Source organism: Brachyhypopomus gauderio, chromosome 1 (assembly GCF_052324685.1).
Source record: "Brachyhypopomus gauderio isolate BG-103 chromosome 1, BGAUD_0.2, whole genome shotgun sequence".
In the NCBI taxonomy this organism is placed as follows: Eukaryota; Metazoa; Chordata; class Actinopteri; order Gymnotiformes; family Hypopomidae; genus Brachyhypopomus; species Brachyhypopomus gauderio.
Genome location: NC_135211.1, coordinates 43,878,556 through 43,904,516, shown reverse-complemented (window position 1 = coordinate 43,904,516; position 25,961 = coordinate 43,878,556). Strand labels below are relative to the sequence as shown.

At 39.8% G+C, this 25,961-nt stretch overlaps 3 protein-coding genes and 1 pseudogene across 20 annotated transcripts in view; 2 read left to right on the top strand and 2 right to left on the bottom strand.

The window, feature by feature from the left end:
- The window catches only part of LOC143521618 (uncharacterized), a 316,853-nt gene that overhangs the window by 59,939 nt on the left and 230,953 nt on the right, over window positions 1-25,961 (bottom strand). The gene's annotated exons all lie outside the window — the stretch shown is intronic.
- LOC143521755 (uncharacterized) lies at window positions 323-5,818 on the top strand. The gene is made up of 10 exons (XM_077015064.1): window positions 323-577; window positions 1,645-1,673; window positions 2,593-2,748; window positions 3,215-3,530; window positions 3,673-3,871; window positions 4,274-4,319; window positions 4,446-4,537; window positions 4,804-4,914; window positions 5,046-5,322; window positions 5,429-5,818. Exons 2-5 carry the CDS (start codon window positions 1,662-1,664, stop codon window positions 3,792-3,794), a joined length of 606 nt encoding a protein of 201 aa, XP_076871179.1. The 5' UTR covers window positions 323-577; window positions 1,645-1,661; the 3' UTR covers window positions 3,795-3,871; window positions 4,274-4,319; window positions 4,446-4,537; window positions 4,804-4,914; window positions 5,046-5,322; window positions 5,429-5,818.
- LOC143521724 (G2/M phase-specific E3 ubiquitin-protein ligase-like) lies at window positions 5,721-23,048 on the bottom strand. 3 transcript variants are annotated; one of them, XR_013132818.1, is made up of 9 exons: window positions 22,945-23,048; window positions 13,010-13,038; window positions 11,955-12,082; window positions 10,648-10,855; window positions 9,882-9,957; window positions 9,197-9,444; window positions 8,994-9,092; window positions 8,693-8,817; window positions 6,697-6,811 (listed from the first exon to the last, which is right to left on the bottom strand). XR_013132818.1 is itself a non-coding variant. In XM_077014976.1 (8 exons), the coding sequence occupies exons 1-8, from the start codon at window positions 8,807-8,809 to the stop codon at window positions 6,060-6,062; spliced, it is 1,257 nt and encodes a 418-aa protein (XP_076871091.1). In that variant the 5' UTR covers window positions 8,810-8,815; the 3' UTR covers window positions 5,721-6,059. The 3 variants fall into 3 exon arrangements, 1 of the variants encoding a protein (XP_076871091.1); XR_013132817.1 differs by lacking the exon at window positions 6,697-6,811 and adding an exon at window positions 8,282-8,421; XM_077014976.1 differs by lacking the exons at window positions 8,994-9,092; window positions 9,197-9,444; window positions 9,882-9,957; ... (2 more) ...; window positions 13,010-13,038; window positions 22,945-23,048 and adding exons at window positions 5,721-6,277; window positions 7,050-7,190; window positions 7,307-7,435; ... (1 more) ...; window positions 7,879-7,965; window positions 8,226-8,421 and having other exon boundaries at window positions 8,693-8,815.
- On the top strand, window positions 23,403-25,091 carry LOC143521733 (uncharacterized; annotated as a pseudogene). Its single transcript, XR_013132819.1, has 2 exons — window positions 23,403-23,562; window positions 23,750-25,091. The product of XR_013132819.1 is annotated as an uncharacterized LOC143521733 (transcript).

The following is a 25,961-nucleotide window of genomic DNA, read 5'->3' as shown; positions in this document are numbered from 1 at the left end:
GAGCTAGTAAACAGAAGCAGACGTCGTTGTAGCAGCGCGTTCGTCCAGCAGTACCGAAAAAGAGGAAATCTCGTCCGAAAGTGTTCAAAAAAATAAATCTTCGAAACGTAAGATTTGTTACATGCGTATATCGTCTGTTAAGCATGAGGAAATACAGAATTTCACCAGCACAAGGTGGAATACTTTTCGAAATAGTCTTCGGCAGTGGCTAGAGTTGTGGGGCGAGTACAGAGACGTAGCAGAAAGTTTCAAACACTCTTGAACTGGATTTGAAGAAATTCCCGATGATGCGGGGTTACATCCCACATGTAACTGAGGATTATTGACCAGCGAGAGATCGGAAGAACTAAACGGCGTCTCGTGCGAGAAACAGAGAGGGGAGATGACCAACAGGACCCCCAAACTACTGGGACTACTCCGACCAGGAAACTTCGGTCCAGATCAAGCCTCTCCATCTCGAGCTCTGGCCCCGTTCTTCCTGACATCTGCATCATTTGCAAGAAAGGCTGCAAATTTGTCGTCGCGGGTGGCAGACGCCATAAAGAAGCTTTGACAAAAACACAGACTTTAACTGCAGGTAAGACTGTGCATCACCCTCTCCCCCCACCACACAGTAGGTAGTCTATGCAAATGCATCCCATCCCTCAACACACACACACACACACACACAGATGTTGGGAGAAGTTGAATGACTATGTAGCCTACACTGCTACACAATCCTTGTATTTGTCTAATTCTAATATCAATGTATGTCTGAATTGCCATAATGTGATGTGTGTGGGTGTGAAATTACTTTCCAATACATAACATCCCTATGCCTATAATACCCCCCCCCCCCCCCCCCCCCCCCGTGTTTTAGATCTTTGATATAGAATGAAGCACACTTTGACTTTAATGGGGTACTGGGTATGTTTGTATAAATGTCATAGCATGCCTGATGTTAATATGCCACTGAATACCTGTTTAGAATTGTGGCTCCTCAGCCTGATGCCCTGTCTGGTCAACACACTGCTTTACAGCAGCAAGCCCCTCCCCCGGTCCATTCCCCCACCCCCCACTGCCCCTCTCTCACACTTGAACACTTGGGACTGTTCCTGTGTGTTGCTGGGCGGCTATGGGGTCAAAAAAGGGTCATAAAGATTTTGCATTTGTAAAACAATAGTCACAAATGTACTGAAACTTGCAACTGCGTTTAAACAACTACATGCACGTAAAATCTAACTACATGCATGTAAAATCTATCTCCACAAATGAACTGGGATGTGCTAATGTGGAAAAACATTTCAAATATATAAAAAAATATATATTTTTTAATTTGTAGAATAAAATGCATTTGTAAATCCAATGTTGTGAATGTGTGAATCATATGGAATTTGTGAGGTTATAAATGTGACAGTGAGCATTTTTCAGTGTGGAGGTAAAAATTCTCGCATTCACCTTCTCTGCTGCAGTTGCGAATCTCTTGCTGCAGTTGCGAATTTTGACCCTGTTTTGACGTCTAATTATGGGACCAATAGGAAAGCTTTAGTTGGACCAATCAGATTGCGAAGTTGTTTAACCAATCATAACACTGATTTGGTTCTGTCACTCAACTTCGGCGCGCTGTTGGAACACGCCTCCCAATCTCTGTCATGGCGCTTCCAGGCACAAGCACGGACACAATGGAGAGTCAGGTAAGTAGCAATGCTAGATCATGTTTCTTTAGCAAAAAGTTCGTTTTAAAGAAGATAACAGCCAGGCTCTGTGCAGTGGTTTTATTTATACTACTGACTGTTGTGCTAGCTTTGGATAACTGTAGCCAATTAATTAACCGTCGTTAGCTAGCTAGATAAACAGCCTGCAGCAGCAGGGAACATAGCAAGAAAAGTGCATCCCGTTTGTTTTGCTCTATAGTTTCCCCTCGTTTTTATATCAATGCAGCACAATTATCTTGTGTAATGGCAGACAGACTGTATCTTTTGATTCCTTTTGGTTCTACAGCCTAGCTAACTAGCTAGTTAACTAACACAGGCATTTGCTGAGCTTCAGTCAGTTAATGCAGTAGAAAAAAACACCATAGGACACTAGTTAGCCAGTATATCAGAACACACAAAAATGGTACAGTACCTCTTGCTTTACTAGTAGTTTTTAATTGTGTCAGTCTTCAACATTCAACATTGCCCTAATTAGCTGTCATTTATTTTTTATTTTTTGTAATACTATCTAGTGAGTTGTTTGCTTAAAACTGTTCATATGATTCCATTCCATAAGTGCAGGCAGTGATCCTTTTCACATTTGTTTTAAAAGTCATCACAGCACAAGTGCAGTAATGCAGTACTCAGTAAGTTACCACTAGGAATGGTTGTACTAAAGTGCTCATATTTGCCAGGTAGAGGGATCAGCAGCCTGTTTGGGGCTGATGGAGTTGTGCCTTCACAATGTGCTGTGTACCCTATGACTTTGATACCAGTTACCACTGTTATTTACAAATAGTTTTGTTTTTTATGTGTCTGATTAATTTGAGTTAAAAAACAGTACACTACATTGGATTTAGCCGTGGATGTTTAAGCTGAAGGATGTTTTAATAGACAAATATCATGATCTCGTTCCCAGGTGATGATCGGAAGAGAAGTCTTGCTAAGACTACAGGCGAGGTTGGAGCAGGCCCTTCAGAGGCAACCTCTGGATCTAGACTATTTAGAATTTGTGTGTGTCAGTGAGATGACACTCATAAGATCACTGGCTCCTCATGTCACATTCCCCCAAGAGGTACGTAAAATGTAATAAAGTTGCACTAGGTTGAAGATCTTTGGACTGACCACCTGCCCATAGGAATTAGAGATGGTTTTCTTTTTGGAATCAACCTCATTAAAATGGTGTGGAACTCAGAGCTCCTGCTGAGAGTCTGTGAATTCCTATAGCTACAGAACTGCACTGTGGAAGCAGTGTTCAGACTGCAGGGAAATTGAAATTGTAAAACACATCTGTACAAATCCAATTCTAATCTGGATTCAATTCAGATATGCCCAGAATCGGATTTTGGCTAGCAGTCTGAACATGGTGTAAGCACAACCTAAAAGTGCTTATACATAGCTGATTGATCTGTACATCTCTGATAAGAAATACATGCCTTTGTACTTTGTACTTTTATAGTTAATTTTAATGTTGTATTGATGTTTCATGAGGGTTCTACAATAAGTGTGTTCATTACAGATATTGTGAATATTTCCAAAAGGTACTTGAAGGGCTTCAGAATCTGATTACACTCATCAGCACTGAGCTGGATCAAAGAAGAACCACCATTTTGGTTGATGCAGTTGGTGGTGCAAGAGGACGTCCAAAGCTCTGTGTTTCCAAAGACCACCTTGAGCACCTTTTAGAAATGGGTTTGGCTGTCCCAAATATATGTAAATTAATTGGGGTGTCGCAGAAGACGATTCTTTGTCGGATGACTGAATGGAACCTTTCTGTGAGAGACTCCTACAGCCAAGTATCTGATGAGGAGCTGGACAGCTTGGTACTAGCTGTCAAAAAAGATTCACCAAATTTAGGTACATTTAAACTCCTGTCACTTTGTTTTATTAATTATTCAGCTTTATCAGGGTTTTCCAAAGGGCTGCGGTTCAAAATGGCAGTGTTACAATGTTACACTTTCTCTTACAATATTGTTTGGTGATTGTCACTTTATCTTAGGTCACAGGATGGTTAAAGGCCACTTGAAGGCCTTGGGTTACAAAGTCCAGTGGACGAGAGTCTGGGACTCGATGCATCGCGTAGATTCAGTTGGGATACTTGAAAGACTGGCAAGTGTTTGATGCGTTGTAAGAAGAACCTACAGCGTCCCCAGTCCTCTTTGTCTTGTGCATGTGGACACCAATCACAAGTTAATTAGGTAAGGAAATGGTCCCCCTTTTCAAAATTCAGCTGTATTTCAGTTAATTATGTGTAAGTCATTATAAAGAAACTTAAAAACATCAACTTCTTTGTGTTGGTGATTGAAGCAAGTCTGCAACACACACAGTAAACTGCACTGAATGATGTTTAAGATGGTTGTCATGCTGCCATGTTTGTATGACGTACGTTACTCAATACTGTACTCAGTGTTATGACTCCAGAAACCTGACCATTTTCACAGAAATTACCCATACACATTCTTTTTTTAATGAAATTGTACAACCAGTCACTGTGGTTCACATAATTGGTCATACATAGTTCATGCTGTACTTCCATATATAAAAGTGTGTTGATGTTTAACGTGAGCAGTGTCATTAACACTGCCACTTTTATTGTGCAGATATGGAATTGTTTTGTTTGGAGGGATTGACGGGTTTTCAAGAAAGGTAACGTACCACATACTTGTTTTAAATATGTACAGATAATTGTTCAGTGTACTTCACTAGCACTGTGTACTGTATTTTGATAATCCTTAGTTCACCTTGGTCTTCAGTCTACAACTGTGTGTCTAGATTGTCTACTTGCAGGCAGCAAACAACAATAAGGCAACCACAGCCTTCAACTTTTTTCTTGGTTCTGTGAGGGAGCATGGTTTGCCATCAAGGTAGTAGCTATTTTTGTTTTATTTTTATTTTTGTATATACATGTGATTGATTAATCAATCAATCAATCAATCAAAGTTTATTTGTATAGCGCTTTTAACAACTCAAGTTGTCGCAAAGCAGCTTTACAGGGTTTACAAGGTTAACAATACTATGGGTCCAGAACCCTAATGAGCAAGCCATGTGTTAATTTGCATGTGTGTAAGAAAAATGTGAATCTTTAATTCATAATTATAGTACTTAATTATGTGTGTTGTGTCTGAGAAAGGGTGAGAGGAGACCAAGGTTCTGAGAATGTAGATATCGCACGCTACATGTTTGAGACTCGTGGCTGTGGCAGAGGCAGTTTCATTGCTGGAAAAAGCGTTCATAATCAAAGGTAACTTGCAGTTTGCTGTCAATCAGCTGTCAGTCACTTTCAGATATTTCTTCACAATAATTCTGTTCATGAGAATACAGTGCCTTTGTTGATGCTGGTGTTACAATTACCCCTGCACTCTCTCCTGGCAGAATAGAACGGCTTTGGCGGGACGTGTGGAACAGTGTGACCAGTATCTACTATGATTTACTCCATTTTCTCGAAGAGGAAGGTGTCCTGGACTTGGCCAACAGTGTACATCTCTTCTGTGTCCAGTATGTTTTCATACCACGAATCCAGGATGACCTTGATGCATTTAGAGCGGGATGGAATGACCACTCACTACGCACTGAACACAATCTTACCCCAAACCAACTGTGGGAAATTGGTCTAATCCAAAGTCCTGATGACCATCCTGACTCTGTTGAGGTTTGTGGATTTTCTCCATTGTTGGTGATTTTATCATAGTAAAATTATTTTAAGTAAACACTTTTTTAAACGTGTCTATAGTTAAATCCAAATGTTTTAATTTCAGGATTTCAACTACTTGCCTTTCGAAGACACAGATGTGGATCAAATAGGAATTCAGGTTCCTGAACTGGTGTGTCCTTTGCCCAACGAACACTTAGAAATGCTCAGAGAGCTATTTGATCCTGTTGCCCATTCAGCATGCTTTGGGGAGGATATTTACAGGGCAGTGGTACAGTATGTTGAAGGTGTGATTGAATCAAGTCGTTAGATATTTACAGGGTAGTGGTACAGTATGTTGAAGGTGTGATTGAATCAAGTCGTTAGTCCCTTGCATTAACAGACTTGCAGCCCATTTTATGATGTGTTTAAATTTATTTTTAACATTTCTTTACACACTTAATCGCACTTGATGGATCTTTGATCTTTAACTGAAGCAGCTATTTTGAAGAAAAAAATGAATAGAAAATAAAATGTGCATTTGAAACAACGCATAATGTCTATTTATTCAATAAAAGTATAAAAAATATATATTATTTTACTGCAACAATGTTCCTTTGAACAGCTATGTTATTATCGTAACAGCCGAAAGATTGTAGGGCAGGAGAATACACTGCTCACCTATGTGTAACTAGCTCTGTGAACAAACATATAACTGGCAAAATGAACACAAGGCTGTGGATAATCTTCAAAACAGTTTAAACCAAGCCAAAGCCTGTGTCACATGTTGCTACACATGAATTTAGATCTCGACTGAAATCTTTAAAGTTAGTGTAGTGGCCTGGTAGGCGGAGGGACTTGAAACATGTAGATGCCTTTGGGAGACTGCCCTGAACTATCTCCAATTGCATGTCAGAAGATGGGACCTCCCATCCGGTCCAAAACTGGACAAGGCCCTTCAGAGATGATTGAGAAGCTGCAAAAAACGAGAAAAGAAACAGTGCAGTGTTCCTTTAATAATGTATAATGCTGCCATCAAGTCGTGCTGGAAATATTGTATTTGCGAGATGTGCGCACATGAACGCCTCCACAAACTTTACAAGTGGGCACTCAGATTTTAAGATAAGCCCTGAGTTTCCCAATTGGGGGCGTGTCAGTAACTAGGTAAACACTTTGAGCTTAGTAGCAATAGTTCTAAGCTGTACATGTTGTTCTTGAGTTTATTTTTGAGGGAAACATGCACTAATCTTATTAAGGAATAGTAATGAAGCTAATTAGAAGGACCCAATAAGTGTTGCATCATGCACATATATTGATTTTACGCACGGATATTTTTAAACAGTTTTTTAAACAACTTGCTTCACATATATATTGGTGGCTTTTTTGTTTTATCACCTGTTGCGATAAACTCGCGAAGATATCCAGCTATGCGGCACCTGGTTTCAACTGGGTAATCTTCATCCTCCTCATCCGTCTTTTCCAGGGGCCACAATATCTGGTCAAGGACCATCTATTAGAGACACAACACAAATATTTAATGTGGGGTGGGAATAGAGGATTTCACATCATATAAATAATAAATAAATATGAAACACTCGACACAAACCCTATGATTTAATCTTTCAGTAAAAAAAAAAAAACTTTGAATTTATGATCATAGGATTTGTGTCAAGTGTTTCATATTGTTACCATAGGTACAATTTAAGGTACTGTTATTTGTCACTTATACAGAAAAAAATATTTCTCACATGAGGCTTGATTTCAACGTCTCTCTCACGGGGGAACATAAGAGGAATTACATCCTTCCTTTCTGTAAGTAACTGCCAAACGCAGGTCTCCTTCAGGCCCCGTCTGAACTGCTTGATCTGTTTTTCTGTTCTTCCCAGGACCTGAGAGGGGAGGAGGGGAGGGGACAGAATTCAGCTTAGCGAGGTGTTTGCCAAATATTGCTGAACTGTCATATGAATATTCAAACATCACAGATACAACTATAAATGTTCATTACAGCATGGTGAAGAAGACGGTTGAAGAGCCATTTGCGGTTGTCAGAGGTCACCCCTGGGAGATCCCACATGTCTGCTAGAATCCAGACTGCATCTTTTTCTTCCTCACTTAGGTCTTTGTTACCATCTAACTTTAGAAAGAATACACAACTCAATTATTTTTAGTCATTACTAACAATCATTCCATGTGATATAATAAACAAAAGATTAATGTCCTTCAACATACCAGCTGAATAATTTGACGACGCTCAAGGTCAGGACAGTCCTCAACTGTGATGGTGGTCATATCTGGAGAGGCCCCAAACAGCACATCAACAACTGCTTCACTTATTCCAGCCAGAGCGGGACCACCATGCAGGAATGAGTGTCCCACCATTCGGCCAGCAATAAGGAAAAGATCACTATCTAGAAGAATTTGTGATGTGCAAGGCACAAGGTGATCTGGCTGCCCCTCAAAGAGAAGCATGACATCCGTGTTTCCTGTATGGACCACATCACATCATAATGTTTACACATAATCCTCACATATTACAGTATGGCCACCAGAATAAAAATGGAAACAAGCATCACATACCATAATTCAATCGAAAGCCATGCTGTAGGGTATTCATGGTCAAGCTTATAAAATGTCGGTTCACACCATCTCCAACGGCAGCGTCCCCTGCAAATCAAATTGTAAGTATATATTAATGCTTTTATACACACATTCCTTACATGGGTGTGTGGGGTGCTACAGAGAACCCTAAAAGGTTCTTACAGCTGTCCTCACTAGAACTTAAACCAGTCCACAGGGCCAGACATATTTTAGCTTAAAACATGAGCTGTTTAGGACCTGTTTACACCTGGGACATTTGAAACAACATTATTGAAACAATGTTATTTGTCATAACAGCAATTACACACAACAGAAACAGAGTTTACCTCTCAATGTGCAGTGGAGAGGGCTTGCCCAGTTCACTTTTGGAGCCTTGTAAAATGTCAAAATTGACCTTTCTCTATCCAGCACTGTCACCAAGATCAAGGATAGCAGTAAGTGGACTGGATCTTTCATATTGTTGGAGAATTTGTCTTCGAAAGAGTAGGGCTGCACCCTGTGGGTCTTCTCCCTTTTTCCAGGCTGGTGTAGTGGTAAAGGCAGTGAAAGAAAGACAAAGAAAACATTACATAGTATATATAATTTAAGTAACATTTAAAGTTTATAGCTGATATTCTACTGTGGCATTACAACTAGCAAGATTTTAGTTATACTCAACATAACTAAGCATGTTTACGTTGTGAAGGAGTAAAAGTTCTAAAAAAGAAAAGATGTAGCAAGAATGCCAATACTTGCCAGTTCTTGCAATTTCACACAACTTATAATAAATTACATTTATGATATGAGCTCCTACCATTATTGTCTGTAACAATACTTGTAACTGTGGAGTTACTGCTCGTCTCTTGATTCTGATGGGGTACTGCTGTTGCTTCGTCCACGTCATGGTCAGCTGAAGAAGATGGCCTCTCATTGTCAAAGCTTGAAGGGAATACATTAGCATTTTGACAATATAGAAGACATGTTTGACATTACTAATGTAAAGAGTATTTATGTTGCAACTGCCAGCTGCAAAAGACTTAACTTATTATGTATTTGTATATAAAAGTTATAAAAGTACTGTGGTCAAAGTATTGTAAGTAACATTATCTACCAACCATGGGTTTACATTCAGTCAGGTAAACATCTGGACACTCTGTTGAGCGATCTTCCGGTTCTTGACACTCTTGGATTTCTTCATTTTCAGACTCAGACCCCTGATTCAATTTAAGTAATAGAACAATCGAAAATTTCACATGTATTCTCAGTGCTTTTCCTTGGCTATAAGATTTTTAAATATTGTTCTCTTTAATATACTTACACCACAATTTTGAACATGTGTAACTAGCAACTGCAATGGCATAGTGGTCCCACATCTTTTGCACTCAGACTTTGGCATTTTAGAAAACTCCCAAGCATCGTGTGGCAGAGGAGCTGTGTCAAGGCGCTCCTGAAGAGGCATTATGTAAAGCACATGTTTTCCGTTGTTGGAACTTGTTTTCAGCATTTTTGCTGTGTAGCCTTGAGACCCCTGTGTCAGTACTGACAGAGTCCTTTGTCCATTACCACCTTCAATATAAGAAAAGGATACTTGGTTAATCCATTATTTTGGTATTATTACTTATTTTGTGTACATACTAGTTAGGGAAACGTTATCTGAATATGTTAATATATTTAATATGAAATACATTTAATATGAAATATATGTTCTGCTTGTGTAAAACCAATATTTCCATCAATCTACAGAACAGATAAAGTTTCATTAAGCAGCTTAAACACCTGTCTAATGCACAAACTATTGCAGTGCATTGTTTTAGTTCTACTGCAGTGTTATTAAAACTACTGTATGCAATTGTGGAGAGATAAGATGGCAAGATATAGCTAAAGCTTTCTATTTAGAGTCTCTCTCTTCTAAACTTATAAAATACATTGTTATAGAACTTTCTGCAGCAATTTCAAGTGAATTCAATAAATTGTAACTTATTAAAATACCTGCAATTTCATACCTGTGGCCTTATAAAGGAGCCAGCCTCCTGTAAGGTTCATCATTTTAGGGTATTCGTTGTGCAGTGTTCTGGTAATCTGCAATTGTCAAACAAAAACTGCATGTTATGTTTTATGAAAAATAAGACTACTTAACACAAAAGTAGTCAGGTATTAGTTACATGGCCATATTCAAAATACCTGCAAATACATATTGTACCAGAATGAACTCTGTACTGCAACCTATTCTGCACAGCACTACATAGTAGCACTACACAAAATGCACAGTTTGGTTCACACGTTGGTATGAACATAAAAAAAGAAAAGCTTCCTTTTGTTCATTTATTTTAAACAGGGTTGTGCAACTTACAAAATGTTCCATGCACTGTTATATATGCCCCCTGGTAATTAATACAGCCTGTACTGCATTAAGCACTGAAATGTATATGAAACTGAAATGTTTTTGACATTTTTATTTAGTCTGGAATGCAGCTCTTATGTTTACTCTTGTAAAATACAATACAAAAAGTTGTGTCTAATAAGAAAAGTGCATTTGCTGAGGAAAATTCAACTGTAGGTGTGTTACTAATAGACATCTATAATAATACAAGTCAAGAGCACAAACATTTGCTCTCTATTCCTTTCTATGGGAAACAATATCATTTAATCACAATTGTTAGAAAAACTGATCAAAAAGCTGTATACATTGCCTACTGCAATCACACCAACCAAAAATAAAATAAATTGATAGATGCTTTGTAATCATAAATTAATCATTCTGTAACCAACCTCATCATGATCAGCACTGTCAGGTATCGTTATTGTCCGTCTTCCCAGTCCTGCTTGTAATAATTTCAGTTCGTTTTTAGGAGTTTTGGTGGAATTTTCAGCCAAAAGGCAGAAATGAAATTCCAGATGTTTGACCGCTGGAAGCACAACACTTTGGACTGGCCTCTTTCCTCTGTTTCTTCTCCCATTAAACATAGCTGGGAAAGATCTGTTACGAACAAACAAAATGAATTTAATCAATCATTATTAGACATGATTAATTTAACAAAGCAAGGTGCTACATATACTCTGAATAGCAACACTAAAGTGCAAATACCAAGTCCATGAAATTATATGTAACATGCTGAAAAAAGAAAAAGCACTGATTAAGTAAATTCTGTTTCTTTCTTGTTATACATTCATTTTTCTAAACTGCCTGCAGCACATAATAAAAATGTTGGGCCAGGACCATGTTAACAACATTGTTAAATCATGTTTTACATCGCATTTATTTGTTTGCAGATTTCACAAATTAACATTTCCACAGATGTGCAACTTGTCCATATTGTATGAAGGTATGGATGGTCATGTTGTTATTTTACCCATTTTGAATAGATATTCTCCAGTGGAAGATTAATATAGTCAAAGACGATGCATAATCTTTGTCCGGAAACCTGCTCTATGACGCAGTATTAACTTGACCTGCATTTGCGGTTGCAGTGACAAATATTGTTTAGAGACAACAGTTATTCCTAACAGTATTCCCAGGCCTACAGAAATGCATTGCCACCCAATGATGCAAGCTTAACAATATTCAGTAATGATTTTCCGCCTTACCCCTACAGGCACACAAATTTCCTTAACCATTCAATTAGGGGTGTGCCATATCGTATCATACACAATAATATTGCCAACATTTTTGAATATCGTGAATGAAATTATAACCTGAAATATCGTGCCATATCGCCCATCCCTAATTATCACATCAGGGTATTACTTTTTTTTACTGTTTTTAGCAAAAGAAAAATTCCAACTTTTCTCATTTCTCATTATATATCTACTAGAGACAGATTTTATCTGTCCAGTATCATTCATTCTGAATCATTGACTTCTGTTACAATCTGATGAAAATTCTTGTATATTTAAATATCTCAGTTATGGTGTGCCATATCATACTGTATGCAATAAAAAAATGTAATTTTCATTTTGTTGCAGTAGTGTATTCTCAAAATATTTTTTTATCAATGTTTTGTCATATCGCCAAGAGTATCACGAAAATACCATGAAATATCATGAAATTATTGTATTGAATATAGAGATTTAATTACCGTTCCATATCACGCTGAACACTGGATGTGGACGCAGGACGTGGAGTAGTACTTGGACCCTGCACTCCCGAGTGGGCATTTGACACCAGGCTGACAAAACTCCGCACTGCTCTTTCAATCATGGAGTTCTGTTCATGTGTACCAAAAACACAATATTAAACTAACTAGCAATGCCAATATTACAACACTTAAGTAAAAGCACATTTCAAATAATTGCAGGGGATCATCCTATAAATGAGTAATTTCATACATTTTCTGAATTTCCTGAAGTCAGTTATTTAAAAGATATGTTGATCATGCTAACTACTAGTAAAGCAAGAGGTACTGTACCATTTTTGTGTGTTCTGATATACTGGCTAACTAGTGTCCTATGGTGTTTTTTTCTACTGCATTAACTGACCGAAGCTCAGCAAATGCCTGTGTTAGTTAACTAGCTAGTTAGCTAGGCTGCAGAACCAAAAGGAATCAAAAGATACCGTCTGTCTGCCATTACACAAGATAATTGTGCTGCATTGATATAAAAACGGGGGGAAACTATAGAGCAGGGGTGCCCACAGTTTTCAGCTTGCGAGCTACTTATAAGATGACCCAGTCAGAAAGATCTACCGGGGTGGCGGCGAACGTAATATGTTGAGCGGGGGGGGGGGGGGGGGGGGGGGGGGGTAATTTGTTGAGTGGATTGCAGATTGGCTGCCGTGAATGTCAATCAAAATACAACCGTCAGTGCAGATGTGCGATTCATCTACTACTATTTTATGTGACGCGATCTACGCACATTCCTTCGCGATCGACCGACAGTTCCTTCGCGATCAACCGGTCGTAATGAGCACCCCTGCTATAGAGCAAAACAAACGGGATGCACTTTTCTTGCTATGTTCCCTGCTGCTGCAGGCTGTTTATCTAGCTAGCTAACGACGGTTAATTAATTGGCTACAGTTATCCAAAGCTAGCACAACAGTCAGTAGTATAAATAAAACCACTGCACAGAGCCTGGCTGTTATCTTCTTTAAAACGAACTTTTTGCTAAAGAAACATGATCTAGCATTGCTACTTACCTGACTCTCCATTGTGTCCGTGCTTGTGCCTGGAAGCGCCATGACAGAGATTGGGAGGCGTGTTCCAACAGCGCGCCGAAGTTGAGTGACAGAACCAAATCAGTGTTATGATTGGTTAACCTTATACTGCAGATTCGCACACCCGGTGGCCATTTTTAACATTTTTGACATAGTTCACATTAAAACTAGATATCTCAAGTTGTACATATAGGAAAATTATCATTCATGGCTCAAACTGAAGTAGGCAGTTGGGGGAACATATTAATACACTTCAGTATCATATTCACATAATTTGGTTTATTTTAGAGCCTCTATTGCAGATGCTAATATGCCAGGAATGTCACAAATGCTGACTTGAACTTGAACATGACTGGAATGTATATTCACATAGTTATTCAAATTAGGTATCAGAAATTACAATAAATTTCGCTAGGGTCTTTTCTAACAACACAGAAAAAATGGAGCAAATCCATGCAAGCATTGAAAAGTTATTCAGCTTTATCCAAGGTATGTCAAGTGCACCACACCCATGTCTAAATATGCCACACCCAACACACACCATTAGCCAACTAAGCTAACATGCCAACAAATTCCTTACACGAAACCGAGGAGCTACGACAAACAACAATGCTGCACATATTACAGCAAGACCAGAAAATTCCAATGACTAAATTTCATGTCCAAATATGAACGTTATGATATCATATTTATGTCCAATATAGTCCGACAGCATAAGCTAGGTTACCGTAGCCAACTCCGGTAGCATCCGACACGATACAGAGTGCTGCAGCACTCAAACGCTCTAAAACTGTTTATAATCTAACGCTTAGTTAATGTTTAGTATTAGAATATATATTTTGTACAATATCGCTTATGAAAAATTATCCATTGTTACTCACAGTACGTAGAATCGCGTCGTAGCCGGTGTACCGTCTTACTTCCGGGTTGGCGAAAATTCCGAAAATTGCTCATATATTCCACACAAAGTAATCCGTTTATGTTCAAAAGTATCCACAATCCGCATAAAAACGAACAAAATAATCCATGGCTGCTTCAGTTTCGCCGAACAGTGTGTTCTGGGGAGCTTAGCTTAGGTTAGCAAAGGGTTAGCTTATGTTGCTATGCTAGCGGCCGAAATTGGAAATGAAGCGCCAGTTTCCGAGGGCTCAATTTAAAAATATACTTGACCAATCATGTCATATGAGGGCTGGCTAGCTTCGGAAGGATGTACACTATTGGTTAGAACAGCTTTCAATCACTTCTGAGGCGCCAGCTTGTCTCTGTGGGCTTATTGGTTCACCCTCCCCCCCTCCCCTTCGCACCTCGCCGTGGGAGAGGTTGTAAAACCTGTCACTCAAAGTCACTACCCCACTTTAGACCAATAAAAACCACTCAAATCAAAGCAGAACCGCTGCAGCTTTGTAATGAGGGGTCAAATCAGCGTTAAGAATGCTTCTGTGACGCTTAGGGGGCAGATTTGTCGGAGTGTCTCATTCAGGAAGCGGATTTTGGAAAATTTTGCAGTGAGGTGAGCAAGCTTTTTAAGGTACTTAACCACAACGGATCTACGCTGTTAAGGTCTTAAATTAAAGCCTTATTAGTAAACGATTTTTAGGTGACAAAACATTAAGACATTTCACAACATAAATATGTTTTGTAAACGGATATGTCGGGAGACCCCCCCGCGGGGTGCACTTTTGTGGTCAACTTCAAAGCCGGATATCTCGCGATCGGCTGCACGTAGACGGCTGAAACTCGGTAGGCATGTAGATGGGATAGGAAATTTTGATTTAAGCGCTTTTGTTCGGAGATTCATTAATGTTTAATATGTTTTATATCGCCGTAAAGGAGCTGGGCCCGCCGGCGGGCCCACTAGGGGGCGCTTCTGCATAATAGGGTTAAACAACCTCGCAATCTGATTGGTCCAACTAAAGCTTTCCTATTGGTCCAATAATTAGACGTCAAAACAGGGTCAAAATTCGCAACTGCAGCAAGAGATTCGCAACTGCAGCAGAGAAGGTGAATGCGAGAATTTTTACCTCCACACTGAAAAATGCTCACTGTCACATTTATAACCTCACAAATTCCATATGATTCACACATTCACAACATTGGATTTACAAATGCATTTTATTCTACAAATTAAAAATATATATATATTTTTATATATTTGAAATGTTTTTCCACATTAGCACATCCCAGTTCATTTGTGGAGATAGATTTTACATGCATGTAGTTAGATTTTACGTGCATGTAGTTGTTTAAATGCAGTTGCAAGTTTCAGTACATTTGTGACTATTGTTTTACAAATGCAAAATCTTTATGACCCTTTTTTGACCCCATAGGCGGCCCCAGCAACCAGACTCTAGAGGTGTGTCCTGGCTGTGCTGTACATCTGTGTGCACCAGTGTTAATTTTGACAGCAATTTTTGATTTAGTTTTAGTCTTAGTCTTTTGACTAAAATGTCATTTAGTTTTAGTCATAATTTAGTCATTGGATTTGTTTTAGTCTTAGTCTAGTTTTAGTCGACTAATTATCAAAGAATTTAGTTGACTAAAATATAAATGGTGTAATAGCCATTATATACTCTTGCACAAAATGAAACATTTATTAACCAGTTACAGATTATTGTTTGTATGTGCAATATATACAAAAACAAATTTCTAAACAACTTTATTGACCTGGGGGGTATTCCACAAAGCGGGTTAAGCGAGAAAACCGGGTAAGTTAACCCAGAACTCACGGAAACTCGAGGTTTTCCGTTCCAGAAGCCGAGCATCGAGAAAACCCACGCAGCTCCCCGTGTCTGCGTGGGTTTCCTCCGGGATCTCCGGTTTCCTCCCACAGTCCCAAAACATGGAGGTTAGGTAAATTGGCAGTCCCAGACAAATTCTCCCTGAGTCTGTGTCTCTCCCTGAGTGTGTGTCTGTGTCTCTCTCTCTCTGTTCAATAAAAACAAGTTGTTGTCTGAGTGTGTGTGCATGAATGTGTGTGTGCTTGTGTGCCCAGTGGTGGATGGTGCTCTGCCACTAGGGTCTGTCCTCTCTCCCCTTCCTGCACCCCATTCAGTCCCCCAGGGGGCTGTGGATCCCGGTAGAGAGTACGCCGTGCGCAATTGGCTGCCGCTTCTCGCCGGTGTGTGATTGGTTGTCTGTAACGTAGCTGTGTTAACAATTGTAAAGCGCCTTGGGTATCTAGATAAGGCGCTATATAAATTGAAACATTCATTCAAAACCTTAGTCAGTTACTATAGCAACTTATGCTCTGAAGCTAACCTGCTCGCTGGCAGGTTAACTTGTACCTAAACCAGAGTAACAAACACGTCATCATGACGTGTCCTTTCCTCGAAGATCATGTGGATATTGAAGCTCAGTTTATTCGCCGAGCTCTTCGTTAGGAACGCCTTATAAAACCCTGAATAGACATAGGCTTACTATCATTTTCGGATTAATTTTTAATGAACGTTATCATTTTTCAGCACAATCCATTACTTACATCCATAACATTATTAAGCGTAACATTTCAAATATTACACATCGCAGCCCTCAATTCTCTCCAGATTTTTATACATCGCTCTTCGTTTTTTTGCTAGTGGAAGTTTTTTTATAGTGTAGGAGATGGTCTGTCCGAAAAGGTATGTCATTAAAATGGCTAGTGCCCAGTTTTGTTGTGTTTCCTGGGCATAAGCCAGTTATGGACATCAAAGAGGAATTCTACAGCATCGTAGATTTGTCTTTAATTCACACGGACAATAAAGAAATTAAGCAAAGGAGAAGCAATATATAACGAACTTCATTCCATTTACATTTTTAAGGATTTCAAGTGATTGATGGAACCCACATATGCTACCTATTACAGCACCCACCATTAAAACATGAAGGTGATTACATAAACAGAAAATCCATCCAAAGAATTAATGTACAGGTACTAACCTTTTATAACCCTTAATGAATAATGTACTTATCTTTAATGGTAACAAAAATAACGTAGCTATTGTAATTGACCGTTCTCCCCATCAAGATCATATGTGATGCTTCCCACCTCATCACAAATGTTGAAGCCAGATGGCCAGGATCCGTGTATGATTCCACACTGTACAACAAATTTGAACAGGGTAGGCCTGTAGGTAGTTTTGCTAGTTGTTCACATGCAGTGTAATAGTTAAATCATTGCAAACCCTAGTGTGATATAGGACATGACGGCCTCCTTCATGGAGACAGAGGGTATCCCTGCCTGTCCTATAGGCCTACCTTATGACTCCCTATTCAGATCCTGCACCTGGACCACAGTCCCGCTACAATCAGGCCCACAGCAAAACCAGGGCAAGAATTTAAATGACCGTAGGAATCTTCGAGGCCAGGTTCCAGTGCCTGAAGGGGCTCAGAGTAACCCCTGATAGGGCGTGCCACATAATAATGGCATATGTGGTATTACACAACATTGCAACCATCCAGGAAGAGCGACAGCCTACCATCTCTGACATGCCCACAGATGAGGAACCTTACATGTATGTGGGTGACAACAGAGATGGTGGAGTTGTCAGAGAATCCATCTGCAATCACTGCTTTTCACATTAAATCACGCACCACCACCCCCCAATCCACGATGTAACCTTTTATTATACATCCAATTTCAATCCAATCCAATTTATTTATATAGCACTTTAAAACAACAGCAAGTGTCAACCAAAGTGCTGCACACATATGCACAACATCTACAAATGGTAGTGCAAAACAAGAAAATAAAAGACACTAAAAGGATTAAACAATAACTAATTAACTGAATTAAAAACCAGTGAGAAAAGATGGCATTTTACATTACATTTACATACATTACAGTCAAATACATTCACTGTTATGTTTCATTATTTCATTTTTCATGTAAATAAATATATTTTAGAATATATTTTAAGAATAAGATATAGTTATGTACAGCCATTGGCTGTGCGCAATTGGCTGCCGCTTCTCGCCGGTGTGTGTGATTGGTTGTCTGTGACTTGTACCGAGATGCATCCAATTGCACAGCCGGAGAGCCAACTGCAGTTCTAGACCTGCAGTTTTAGACCAGCAGTTCTAGACGTGCTGTACTTTTAGCCATGCACCACCTAGCGGCTCGGAATGTAGCTAACGACAGCCAACTGCAGTTCTAGACCAGCAGTTCCAATGTATGCCGTAGGCTCAGGGGCTTGTATATTGTAATAATCCATTGTATAAAGAGTTTATTTGTTAAATATGCCCATTGATTCTCAATTGTTTTAGCCAAATCTCTAACATTTGACAAGTTTAAAACGATAATGTACGCCACATGTTGTATTTAAATAGAAGTAGTACGCCTCATTTTCCCTGTTCTTTTAGGGAGTTTTGATTAATTTTGTCATTTACACACACAGATTGTCTCCTGAAGATATTTTATTTTTAATTAAACTACTGGATTACTGGCATAGGCTATTTTGTATTAAAAATCAGCAAAAATTGCATAATGTCAGGATGCTTTCAGTGAGTAAGCATACGTTTCCAGAATGTTAGGAGTGATTTATTTTACTCGTATACCTTCATTGGCATGCAACTAGCAAATGTTATGTGATACTTGGGGTTTTTCGCTCACACGCCACACATCCGATTTCTCACGCCGAAAAAAAATCCAGTTTATTTACCTCTGATCCATATCTATGATTCAATGAGTTACCAGTTCGCTCTGGCGCAAACACTGGCGACCGATCGATCGCAATATAATACTAATTTTTGTCCATTTTACGTTCGCCACCCCCCCCCCCCCCCCCCCCCCCGGCACAAATTTACGTTCGCAGGACTAGCATTTCTCTCAAAGTCGAAGTAGCTACAAAGTAGTCATAAAGGTAGCCAGAACTAACGAACTAAGACACACTAACGCTAGCCAGATTCATCCTTCATGACATAAACATTACGATAACACAAAAATGACCTTCAGACCGATCATATTTACATTTACATTAATGGCATTTAGCAGACTAAATATATGTGTATCATATATTAATATACTCAATTGTATCAATATTCAGAACATAGTCTGGGTTCTTATGAGTTATTAATGATGGGGAAATGCTACTTTAGCTTGCTTACTACTTTTAGTATTAATAGTAGCGTAGTAAGTGCTAATTTCCTTCCTTTAAGTCAGGGGTACTCAACTGGCGGACCGCGGTCCGGATCCGGACCCGAACGCAGTCCTGTCCGGACCCAATCTCATTCCTGATTAACTGGATACGGACCAAAACAAAACCGGAGCATTTATTTCAGGGCTATTGAAAAAACACTCCGTCACGAGTGTTACGTTTGCCACCCCCCGCTCAACAACTTACGTTCGCCACCCCCGCTCAACAACAAGCCTGCCTGGTTGACGCTTCGCGAGCGGCGCGAGGGTCCGCGCAGCGAAAATGACGTAATCGCTGTGGCTCCGCGTGTGCCTAGCGCGCTGTCGGTTCGCGAGGTCGTGCACCTCTCTAATTTTGTAACTTCGCGCCGCGCTTCAGCGCAATGAACAAAGTCACGTTTTCTGGGTTCATACACCTTTATAAGGTGGAATTAAAGCACTTGTACGTCACTTTCAAGGTCCATTTCAATATTTACCAGCATGTTAAACATAATTAAGTTAAATATTTATACATATACTCGAAATAATTCGCTTTTTATCACATTATTTAATGGTTGTTTATTTTAAAAAACGCCCAATCTTCACGTCTTCACGTTCTCTCATGTTTCGTCCTGGAATTACAAGAGGCTCGTATTTGTTAACCTAATACAAGAGAACTATTCAGTCAGACAGATATTTGTTGTGAAACCAAGTAGTTACAATTTCAGTACTTTAACCTAAATTCCAGCACTTTTCAAACCTGAAACATATAGCAACATTAAAATTGGTCAGGTAAATGTTCATTCCCCTGTTTTGAGGGGTGTTTCTACCACATATCGTTTCGGACAAAACGCCTATCGTTTCGGAGAACACTGCAGTGACGCTCGTGAAAGTATAAACGCCTCCACCGTTCGCACCCCCCCCCCCCCCCCCCCCCCCCAAATTTAATCAAAGTAGCTAATAAAGGTAAGCTAAGTAGCTAAGCTAAGTAGCCATAAAGGTAGCCAGAACTAAGGAACCAAGACACACTAATGCTAGCCAGATTCATCCTTCATGACATAAACATTACGATAACCCAAAAATTACCTTCAGACATTATCATATATCTATCATATATTATTGTTGCTTATAAATATCATTCTTCCATCTGCTCCCGCGACATACTAAAACACTATCTGGATATTACGTTACATACATCTAAAACTACGGCACGTCTAGAACTGCAGGTCTAGAACTGCAGGTCTAAAACTGCGGTTGGCTCTCCGGGTGTGCAATTGGATGATGTAGCTTGTACCTGTGTTAAATTGTAAAGCGCCTTGGGTATTCAGAAAGGCGCTATATAAATCGAACATTGATTCATTCATACTATATTCTTATACTTCATTTTTATCTGATGCCATGTGTGTTTCACACCACTCAGATTAGACCTGGAATTAGTAAATAAAAACATTTAAATTATCTTCAATTAATTTAAATTAATTCACTATTATTAATGTTGAGAATATATACAGTATATAATATATATATATATATATATATATATATATATATATATATATATATATATATATATATATATATATATATATATATATATATATTATACACTGCTCAAAAAAATAAAGGGAACACTTAAACAACACAATATAACTCCAAGTCAACCACACTTCTGTGAAACCAACCTGTTCAGTTAGGAAGCAACACTGATTGTGAATCAATTTCACCTGCTGTTGTGCAAATGGAATAGACAACAGGTAGAAATGAGAGGCAATTAGCAAGACCCCCCTATAAAGGAGTGGTTCTGCAGGTGGGGACCACAGACCACTTCTCAGTACCTATGCTTTCTGGCTGATGTTTTGGTCACTTTTGAATGTTGGTGGTCCTTTCACACTCGTGGTAGCATGAGACGGACTCTACAACCCACACAAGTGGCTCAGGTAGTGCAGCTCATCCAGGATGGCACATCAATGCGAGCTGTGGCAAGAAGGTTTGCTGTGTCTGTCAGCGTAGTGTCCAGAGGCTGGAGGCACTACCAGGAGACAGGCCAGTACACCAGGAGACGTGGAGGAGGTCATAGGAGGGCAACAACCCAGCAGCAGGACCGCTACCTCCGCCTTTGTGCAAGAAGGAACAGGAGGAGCACTGCCAGAGCCCATGCAAAATTCGCCACTGGTGCTTGTGCTCTTCACAGATGAAAGCAGGTTCACACTGAGCACATGTGACAGACATGACAGAGTCTGGAGACGCCGTGGAGAGCGATCTGCTGCCTGCAACATCCTTCAGCATGACCGGTTTGGCAGTGGGTCAGTAATGGTGTGGGGTGGCATTTCTTTGGAGGGCCACACACAATACTGAGCCTCATTTTGACTTGTTTTAAGGACATTACATCAAAGTTGGTTCAGCCTGTAGTGTGTTTTTCCACTTTAATTTTGTGTGTGGCTCCAAATCCAGGCCTCCATTGGTTAATAAATTTGATTTCCATTGATGATTTTTGTGTGACTTTGTTGTCAGCACATTCAACTTTGTACAGAACAAAGTATTCAATGAGAATATTTCATTCATTCAGATCTAGGATGTGTTATTTGAGTGTTCCCTTTATTTTTTTGAGCAGTGTTTAAATCGCGCCCTTCTTTTTTGCATGCCGTCTTTCTCTAGCAGCTACCGTAGTATTACATTTACGTTTAACTAAATATTCTGCATACGCAGTCATTAATATTTTAAGCCACGGCGTGTGAAATACGATGCTCGGCTGATTTTCGCGTATAAGTTGTTGTGATTTTCATCTTAATCCCTTCATAGTTTGTTTACATTACAGTATAGAATCAACAGCTTATCATAATTTATATATTTTGACAAGCCATAAAGTATTAATCAAATGTCTAATATTAATCACTATATGTTTTGCTTACATTATATTATTGATCAAGTTGTTTATTAGTAAGAATGTCGGTATAAGCGCTTGTGTGCCTTCCAATACTCCATGCGTTTGCAGTAGGCTAAAAATGGGATGTGTAAGAGAAGGCTCACTGTGACCTTATGTGGTAAGGCCAGGTAGTAAGACCTCGCTTCCAGAATAGAGACAGCTGTAGGTTGAACTATGGAATGTGCAGTTCCTATGTTTAGGAAGGAAAGCATATATAATGGTGAAGAGAGCAGACAGCTTCAGAGCTGCACATGGGGTGACATGATTAGGTAATGTGAGCTCTCCAGAGATCTCTGTATTAAATTAATTAATAGGCCTATGTGTATTTTTTAATAAAAGGCTAAAGACAAGACTGGTAATGTTTTCTTTTGCAATCAACGAACACGCTGCGCTAAGGTAAGAAGGTTAAGCGCAACAAAGTCCATGATAAATCCTATTTATCTGCGTTCCATTAAGAATGCCGTTAATAGTTACGCGTGAACGCGCTTCTGTCTGGGTCAACCTACTCAGAGTTGAGCGACCCTGTTTACTTTAACTCCGATCAGCCGTTTTGGAACCGAAAAGTCTGTCTGAATCTGAAATGCCGTACTTAAGCAGTAGACACGATATTTCAATACAGTCCGTTCTGCTCAAACGTTAAAGCGGTGCGTTCTTTAAGTAGGCGACTGGTCAGTGTTCATAACCTCGGACACACAACTCAGAGTTCAAGATTAAGTTTAGAGTTTGTTAAACCCGCTTTCTGGAATACCCCCTAGTTTGATGATATGGATAAACTGACTAAACAGCTTGTCTTGGCAAATATTAACCTCAGAGTAACGCATCAGTTATCTTACTTTAAACAGCAGTGGAAGATGAAGTTGAATGATTTCAAAAATGATTTCATACTTTGTAAAATGTTCTACTTACCAAGGACTTTGTACATACTCGACTTCAGCGTTTAGAGCCAGAAGTAAACCACCGCAGCTAAACAGGAACTGAAAGTGAAACTCAAGAAATACACCAATACAGCATGGGAATGTGACGTCAGCAGAAACGAAAGACGCAATGCATTACGGGAGTTTATAACACGGAAGCTGCAGTAGTGACTGGTTAACTACGATGCTCAGTTTTCTTTACCTTAATCTAGTACGATAATCTATCACGATAATATGGTGAATGCTGTGTTATCAAGTGCCACAATCGCTCTCACGACGGGGGGGGGGGACTTTCCTGCTTGGAAACAACAAAATGGATCACAGCTGGCCGAGCTTACAAAGAGACGTCGTATGGCGTGGGTGGCAGCTGTAAGACGAACAAACATCACCTTCAGCAACATTCCCCGACACATGTTTGTGTGTTCACGGCATTTCCACACAGGTAAGGTGTCATGAGATGGGACACTGAGACGTAGTATAACTGCACTTGAACTCGTTTATTCCAAGAGTAGGTGTCTACATGTCAGTTGCATTCATCTACTAATCCCCACCCCCGTGCTGTCCTCCCGCTCTCCCCACTCTCCTATGGTAGCCCAACTGGGACACAAAGGTAAATCTCACAACATAAGGTTTAAACAAAATCATATTTAACTACCAAGTGTGATTACTGCTTACTGCACGTATATCATGGTGATCAGATTTGGGTTTCTGAAAAGGTGGACACTTTTTTTGGGGGGGGTGTCATATGTGTATCAGATATATAAAATTAAGTAATTTTATCTTTCTATATTTTTCAGGAAAGCATATGAATATTTAGAGTGTCATCCTGATTGGGCACACAGAAGTCAAAGCGACACACACTGAAAGATTTAGCCGTATGACAAAGAGACAGCAAGCTGTCACAGGGGACAACACTGTACCTTCAAGCCCACTAGATCTAGCAGCTCAGATGGATGCAACTGCTCCCCCAAGTGTAGCTGCACAGAGGCCAGAGGTGGATGAAGATGCACAGAGGCCAGAGGTGGATGAAGCTGCATCAGAGGCCAGAGGTGGATGAAGCTGCATCAGAAGACCGTGCTGAAGGACAGCCGGAATGCAGATTATGCAGCCACAGACAGGCTGAAATTAACCGCTTCCTGGAGGAGAACAGGAAATTGAAGGAAGAGCTGTCCCGAAAGAAAATGGATGAGCAATTCTTACAAGATGATGTGATGGTCAGGTACTACACTGGGCTCCCATGTTATGATGGGTGTGCTGACTCAGCTTCTTCCCTGTCTACCACAGGCTGAAAAATGTCACCTTTCCAGATGCTTCTGCTAACTCTTATGCGCCTGAGACTGAATCTGCCAATGCAACACATTGCACACCTCTTCTGCATTGACCGATAGACTGTGTCCACCACATTTAGGGATACCATTGGTGTAATGTTTAAACACCTCAGCCCTTTGGTACACTGGCCAGCGAGACATTGCTTGCAAGGCAGCATGCCACATCAGTTTGTGGAGGCTTTTGGCAATCGCATTGCAGTCATTGTGGACTGCTTTGAAATTAATATTGAGAGAGCATCAAATCTAAATGCTAGAGCACATTTTCCCATTACAAACACAAGCACACTCTAAAGTATCTCATTGGCATCACACCACAGGGAGCCGTCTCTTTCATTTCCAAAGGTTGGGGAGGTCGTGCGAGTGACAAGCATGTGACTGAAAACAGTGGCCTTCTTCAAAAATTACTGCCTGGAGACTTTGTGTTGGCTGACCGTGGGTTTGACATCAGGGACAGTGTTGGACTAATGTGTGCTGAAGTAAAAATCCCCACATTCACAAGAGGACGCTGCCAGCTGGACGCAAAAGATGTAGAGGAGACACGGAAAATAGCTCACCTTAGGGTCCATGTGGAGAGGGTGATTGGATGTGTACGCACCAAATACACCATACTAAGTGGGAACATACCACTGAGAATAGCGCTCCCTTGTGAAGATGAGGACATGGTTTTACTTGACAAAATTGTGTGTGCTGTGCTTTAACTAATATGTGCCCAAGTGTTGTTTTGAAAGTTTAAAGCATGAAATAACAATGAATTGAATATGTAACATAAGCAACAAACATGCATACTGTGAATAAATAATAGATCACTTCAGTTTTAAGCAGAGGTGGGGACTCGAGTCACATGACTTGGACTCGAGTCAGACTCGAGTCATTAATATTAAGACTTTTGACTTGACTTGAAAAAATATTCAGAGACTTAGACTTGACTTGGACTTTTACACCAATAACTTGGGACTTGAATTGGACTTGAACCTGTTTACTTGCAAAGACTTGATTTTTTAACCCCAAATCTAAATTTTAAAACGCATATTAATATTTATAAAGTGTGCCCCATTAATTTCATTTCCGTCCTTCTGATGCAGACCGGTCCTCTGCTTTTCCACACTCTGTACGTGTGTGTGTGCATGAGCTGCAGCACAACCAATCAAATGGGGGGTTGGCGAACGTAAATTTTTACCGGGCGGGGTGTAAAATGGACACAAATTAAGTATTATATCGCGATCGATCGATCGCCAGTGGTTGGTGCCAGAGCGAACTAGTAACTCATTGAATCATAGATGTGGATCAGAGGTAAATAAACTAGATTTTTTTCCGGCGTGAGAAATCGGATGTGTGGCGTGAGAGCGTGTGAAGACGGTCAAATGTGTGTGTCTCACGCTCAATGCGTGAGGGTTGGCAACCCTGGGTTCTGTATCTGAACTCAGGGAAGAGAGCCTCTCTCTGTCACCATCATAATATCCAGTTCTATCTCAGCATGGATTGTGTATTTGAAGACATCTACGTCGAGAAAAAAATATATTGACAAAAGTGGAGCGAGTTTTCAGCTATGGGGACATCATTCATCGTGCACAAATGACATACAGACTTTTGGCCAGCAAATGCAATGCAGAATAGTTTACTGAAATGTCTAAAGTTGCAGATTCCTGTTAATTGTTCAGTTCTTATATTTGTTTGTCTTGTG